We start from the raw sequence: 6,740 nt of genomic DNA, 5'->3' as shown, positions 1-6,740 counted from the left end.
TACTGGTAAATAAGTTTGTGAAAATATATTGCATATGGAAAAAAAAGAAATTAGATTTAATGCTTTATTACCGATTTCTTTTCCTAGTTAAGCAACACTGACACAGAGATTACTATTAGACTCATACGTTACAATTAGAAGAATTAAAATTGATATAATAAAATAACCATTGAGGTCTGATGAAATTTTACTGATAAGCCAACCTCAGCATGCAATGAAAAAAATCACAGATCCATAACCATTAACTTGCTTAATCATGTGTAATTTCCTTTCACTGCCTCCCAGACCTCAAGTTTGAAAATAAGAATGATTTTGACGAAAGAAATAAGGATGATTGAAAAGTGTTTTTATTTGTAAAAAGGAAAGAAAAGTAGTGTCAAAAAGTCTGTGCAGACTAGTAGATTCCTGAGCACTTGAATCAACATGGTCTGATTGTGCATAGGTGTGAAGGGTGCACACTAACAGTATGCGTGGCATTTTAATTTCACTCACTTCTTCCTTATTAGGAGGGAGGGCAGAGTGGCACCTTATAAACTGACTTTTCAATGTGCTGCCCTGACCTGCCTTGCTATCTGCGTAACTCTACTTCTTTAGTGGATGTTGACACAGCACTATGAGAATCTCCCATTGATGGACCAGATCAAAGATGGCTTTCTCTACGCTTTGGGTGCTTTTCTGTTTCTGCCAGTTTTTGAATCCTAGAGCAGCCAGGCACCGGTGTGTTTTATTATGGTTGAATAATAATTCAAATGTTTCCTTTGTGGTTTATAGAAAGTGTTGTATTGTCAGATATGTAGTAAGAGAACTATATTGAAATGTTTGCTGTTTATGATTTTTGAAAGAGGTAGACTCATCATGAATTGCCTCCATTTTGTGTGTAGGATATTATCAGGTTTTGGCTGGGCAAGGGCATTGATGGATTTAGCATCAATGATGTTAAATTTCTTCTCGAAGCAACGAACCTAAGGGACGAACCTCAAGTGAATAAATCCCAAAATCCGGTAACATAATTTCTGATTTGACTTAATTTTTTTTCTTATCTTTGGTGATTCATTTTTCATTATTAAACTTCCCTCTAAAATGGGAATCACACTCTTAATTTGCTGTTTTGTATCAGCAGTAAATTCCACTTAGGTTTATAAAGAGCTTTGTATGAGGGAAACCAGTTATTTATACAACTTGCCTTTCTTTGGGGTTGTGGGTCCAGTACAGTCAGCAGGTGGTGCCAACACTGAGAGGAAGTACCATGGCTTAATAGACACAAAGATATGTGCGTAGACAAATCTGGTTGCTGTTGCAAGTCACAATGAGAATTTCATTTGCATTGTCTCCCTCAGCAATCAGGTGTATAGCTTGTGTCCTGTTTGTTAGTGCAAACTAGTGCAAAAGGACGAGACAAATCTATGGCTAAATGGTTGATTAATAGTTATTAAACAGAACAGTCAGAGCTGTATCCTCAGGCATATCTTAACCAACGTTGGTGGATACCAGGGACTGTAATGAACAGGAGAGAGATCACTCTAGATATGCAGGGTTCAATGCTCTCCCTTGAAAGCATCCACCCCTGCCAGTGTTGGAGACAGGTTACTGAGCTATGTGGACTGTTGGTCTTACCTAAGAATGGTACCTTTTATGTTCAAACAGAGTTATATAAATTACCTTTTGGGTGTTGACTCTTCCTTCTGTTTCTAAAATATTTACTCCCTCTTCTCGCATACAATTAGATTACATATTCAATGAGGTTTAGAAGTTTTAACTGTTGGATAGCTAATGGTGTAATATTATATTATTTTCAAGACTAGCATCACTGCATATTCTGAACTGTATCATGACTATACCAGCACTCAAGTTGGCATGCATGATATTGTCCGTGGTTTCCGGCACATTATGGATCTTTTTAGCAGTGAGCCCGGCCGATACAGGTAACAATATTTTGGCTATTGGTCTTCTCTTTTAATATGAAGCTGCCTTCTCACCATGGGAGAAGCAGGTCCTGTGTTATAACACATAGTAGTTAAGTTAAGACCTTCTTTTTTCTCCTTACTTAACATACCAGGTCATTGTTGGGTTATGAACACGGCCAATATTTATGGTCTAGGTTGGGACCTATTGTGTTTGTGCATTCAGGAGAGCAAAGAGCTATGAGGTACCTTCTGAGCCTGCTCTTCACAGTGAATAGTGTTGCAAAGTACCAATATTACATCTATTCTTAGGTATGTGGGCAGAGTGGACAGGGAAGACCAGGGCTCCATCTTCTCATAAAATTGTGTCATTATGCTAAGGGAAATCGTTCTAGTTATTGCTATGAAGGGAACTGGGATCGCAGAGACTAGATCCTCTGAATACAGAGAATTGTCCTATCCCATACACAGGACTCACGACAAGGTCATAATGAACTTTTATTTAAATACTTCCCATTTTAAATAGAAAGCAATGAGGGGAAGGAATTAGTACAATAATACAGTTCGTACCAATTTCAGTCTCTTTTTGTAGACCCAACAGAGGAAAATGGAGTCAGTTGTGTCTTTTATTGAGATATGAATTATGATAAAGACTTGTAACAGCTATTTTGGAAGAATACCAGCCATTTATATGATCCTTCGTACCAAACAAAATATTTGTGTCCCTATATAGATCATGAAGAAAAACAAATTCTTTTTGAAGACATGCTAAATTGTTAGATATGTTAGGGTCTATTCTTAGATTCATGCTTTCTTTGATTCCAGTTGCAATAAGAGTGAACACTGATTTAAAATTCTTTTAAACAAACCCACTTGTGCACTCCTCTATAGGTTTATGAGTACTGAGGCCAATGATCTGGAAAACATAGAAGAAACAATGATGTATTATGGAACATCTTTTGTCCGAGAAGCAGATTTTCCCTTCAACTTCTATCTCATCAACATGAAAAACCTCTCAGGCAATAGTATTTTTGAAACTGTGTCCTTGTGGATGAACAATATGCCTAAAGGAAAATGGCCAAACTGGGCGGTAAGTGTTTTGGTGTGTGAAAGGCCTGATCATGCTCGTAGAAGCTCACAGGAAAAAAAAAAACTTTGTGGGGAGCAAGATCAAGCCCTTAATAGTTCTGTAGCCACTGAATCTATGGAACCTGTCATATATCCTCAGGACACTGCAGTACTAGCTGTGGCTCATCCTTTTAATTTATTCTGAGCATATTTACATCCAGGTGTCAGTAATTTTGCCTAGCTTTCAAACAAGATCATCTAAAACGTTGCTTTACATTATCAAGGTGCTATTTTACTCCGCAGTCCCCAAGTAAATGGGAGAGGAGAGGCCATTACTTCCAAACCCACAGGCAGATTAGAAGTAGCTTGACGTGTACTATTTTAATTCTTGAACAGAAATAGAGGCTGTGACCCCCCACACATCATATATGGATACTGAATTGACCTAATGCTGGTTACATCTCTGCTTCTGATTTCCCCTTTGTTAGCCTGCGCTGCAGACCTAGCTGCCCAAGTCTACTCTCTTCCTAGATCCCTGCTTCCAGTACTTGTGAGTCTTTCACTGCCCCTGCTCTAAAGGGTGGATATGACCCTCGCAAAACCCTGCCTTACCTAGGCAACAAAAGAATCATAAAAAAAAATGCACTCATGGAAACATGTGAGAACTATGAGGGTGTTTGCATTAGAATAGAAGATACTGTTGATTGAGATCCTAATGTATCATTGCTTACTGCTGTCATGCTGTTGGCACTGTCTCTAGACTTCACTTGTGTTGAGTAGAACACACCAAAATAAACAAAGTAATAAAATATTTCTCCCTGAGGGGAAAAAAAGAGAGAGAAACCTGATTAATTTTTTCTAAACTGTTTGCACTGCCAGGGTTGGATATAGAAAGCTTTTGAAAATTCAAGGGGAAAAGCTGATAAAATATGTCAGTATGTTAATTGAAACAGACTGTGTCTAGTGTACTTGAGTAATAGAATGCATCCTAAGATGTAAATTTAACATTTGGTTAGAACTGCTTCTAAGTTCATTTGATAATTTTCCTTAATATGAAAAGATCTTTCTTCCATATCCTGTGATAATGGAACAGTTTGTTGCCATTATTCTGCAGAAAGCAACATATCTGTTGGGGAGGAAAACACTATGAAAGCAGTTATGCTTTGAGCAATTTGACTGCAAAGCATGGAAGTGATTGGACATTACAGTAGTGTGAAACCTCTTCTGGGGCTACTGTCTATCTGGCACTCTTACCTTGCATCACTTAATAAGGGAAATGTAGGGCCAGAGTCTGCTCCATTTCACCACTGTAAATGAAGATAAATTCCAATAATTTGAATGAATGAATCCAAGTTTATACTGATTGTAAGTGGACAGAATTTGGCCCACAGAGTGTTTTTCATTAAACTAGTTTCTTATGCAATTATTTAGTGCTATTGTGTACCTTAGCTCTGCGTTTAAATATAATAGACTATTCTTGCTTAGGTTGGAGACCCTAACAGTGTTCGGGTTACGTCTCGAATTGGGAAAGAGTACCTTAATGTGATCAACATGCTCCTTTTAACCCTTCCTGGTACACCTACAACTTACTATGGTGAAGAAATAGGAATGGAAAACATTGCATCAGAAAATGTGAGTGAAGACTCTATAGATGATTCAGGCTCAGTGCATCCTGGAGTTCCCGGGGATGATGTGCTTCTTCACAGGGGCCTCCTCATAGGCAAGCCATTATGTGCCGCAGAAGTCAGTCTAGGCTGACTACACATTCTAAACCTACCAATTAATTCATATATCACAGGAAGCACACATATGGACTTTATAGTCCTACTCTCAGAATCAAAGCACTAAACTGAGTAATTTTTTGATCAAACTCCTGGGATTCTTTTAAACTCTTTAGCTCAATGAGCTGCTCTAGGAATGGGGCTAGTTTACTGAAAATTGGCAACAATTACTTGCTATTTTTCAATGAGTGATCTATCATTTCCAGCAGATCTGGTCACCTTTCAACTAGGATAGTGTGAAAAACCTTTGAAAATACTTGAAGAAGTTATTGCCCATGGCTAGTTACTTTACCCCACGAAACACTTTGAGTTGTTAAGAATTTATTCCTCAATATTTTGCATAAAAAATAGCCTGCAAACTTCCCTCTTACATTTGGCACGTTTAAACTTAAGACTTGATCTAAGCTCCACTGAGGCCAACAATATTCTTTCCATATACTATTTTGGACTTTTGGATGAGCTGTTAGATGGCTTCTGGAAACATGACCTGAATAGATTTTAGGCACACTTTTTTTTTTTCAAAGCACAGTTAAACAGATTGAGATTAAATCTGGAAATTCAAGTCAGTGCCTGGCTGAAAAAAACTAGACCTACTTTTTACTTCAGAGGAAATCCTAGTGGATGATATAGAAATGTATTGTAAAGGAGGTACGTAATGGAAATCTTTGATTCCCATCATTAGTGGGCTGCTTGACATATTGCCCTAAGGCAAGGGCAGGCAATTATTTTAGGTGGAGGACCGCTTACCCAGTTTTGGCAAGCTGTCAGGGGCTGCATGGGTAGCCCTGCCCCTTGAAAGGTGCCCTGCCCCTTGCTCACCATCTTGGGACCAATGTTCCAATGTCTTGGGACCAATGTCCCAGAGCCAGCACTGGTGGGGCCCAGAGCGGGCCGCAGGCTGGCAGGGGTCTGTGAAGCTGGGCTGGGCCGGGTTTTACCAGCAGGGAGAAGGGGGAGCTGGCCCGGCTCCACAGAGCCCCTGCCACCTGGGACCCTGTACTCCTGCTGCCCTACTCTGGGCCCCGCCAGCACTGGCTCCAGAACACCGGTGTGCACCCCACACTCCCACTGACTCCTGTGCCTTCTCATTCCCAGTGTCCCACTTAGCCCCAGGGTACAGGCAGGGGACAGCGCACAGCCCTGACCCCACGCTTGCCTGCAGGGAATGAGCTGGTGCTGAGCGCAGGGAAAAGTGGCCCCTCCCCCACCCCACGGCCCGCGCTCCCTACTGCAGCCACTTGCAGCCCATGCAGGGCTGTCCTGAGCAGGCACAGGCAGCCCCATGTGGGCTGCAAGCAGCTGCAGCATGGGGTGCAGGCAGGGCCACTTTTCCCTGCGCTCAGCACCAGCTTGTAACTCACCCCTGCTGCCAGCCTGGGCCCCACGCCAGCTCCAGGCTTGCCTGTCATGGCTGTGTTACAGTGGGAGAAGCTGTGCCCCCCACTTGCCATGCCAGGCAGTGTTTGCTGTTGCTGCCTGCCCAGAGCTTGCACCGCTGTAGGCTGCAGTGCAGCTGCCACTGCTGCCTCTGTGCAGCCCAATGTGGGAGTTCTGGGCAGGCAGCAGCAGCAAACGCAGCCTGGTGTGGCAAGCAGGGGGGCACAGCTGCTCCCACCGTGACACAGCCCTGACGGGCAAACCCAGAACTGGCATGGGGCCCAGGCTGGCAGCTGGGGTGAGTTACAAGCTGGTGCTTAGTGCAGGGAAAAGTGGCCCTGCCTGCATCACGTGCTGCAGCCACTTGCAGCTCACATGGGGCTGCCTGTGCCTGCTCAGGACAGCCCTGCATGGGCTGCAGGCAGCAGCAGCAAGGCGTGCAGGCCACGGGGCGGGGGGGGGCTGCTTTTCCCCGTGCTCAGCACCAACCCATTCCCTGCCTGTGGTCCTTCCCCTCCCCCCCCGACCTGAGTTTCTTGTGATGGTGCAGCCACGAGGAGCCACATAGTCCCAGGCCAGAAGCCCCTGCTGGGGTTTCCAGCTGTGGGGGTGG

The 6,740-nt window shown here is 42.9% G+C and overlaps 1 protein-coding gene across 1 annotated transcript in view; it reads left to right on the top strand.

Moving 5' to 3' along the window:
* The window catches only part of SLC3A1 (solute carrier family 3 member 1), a 30,593-nt gene that overhangs the window by 20,706 nt on the left and 3,147 nt on the right, over positions 1 to 6,740 (top strand). Inside the window, exons 5-8 of the mRNA XM_019516344.1 lie at positions 882 to 1,001; positions 1,798 to 1,922; positions 2,793 to 2,991; positions 4,455 to 4,601. Coding sequence (XP_019371889.1) covers positions 882 to 1,001; positions 1,798 to 1,922; positions 2,793 to 2,991; positions 4,455 to 4,601 — 591 coding nt within the window. The remainder of the gene's footprint in view (positions 1 to 881; positions 1,002 to 1,797; positions 1,923 to 2,792; positions 2,992 to 4,454; positions 4,602 to 6,740) is intronic.

The sequence above is a fragment of the Gavialis gangeticus genome, unplaced genomic scaffold (assembly GCF_001723915.1).
Source record: "Gavialis gangeticus isolate Ggan-Ray unplaced genomic scaffold, GavGan_comp1, whole genome shotgun sequence".
Classification (NCBI taxonomy): Eukaryota; Metazoa; Chordata; order Crocodylia; family Gavialidae; genus Gavialis; species Gavialis gangeticus.
This window is presented reverse-complemented; position numbering and strand designations above follow the sequence as displayed.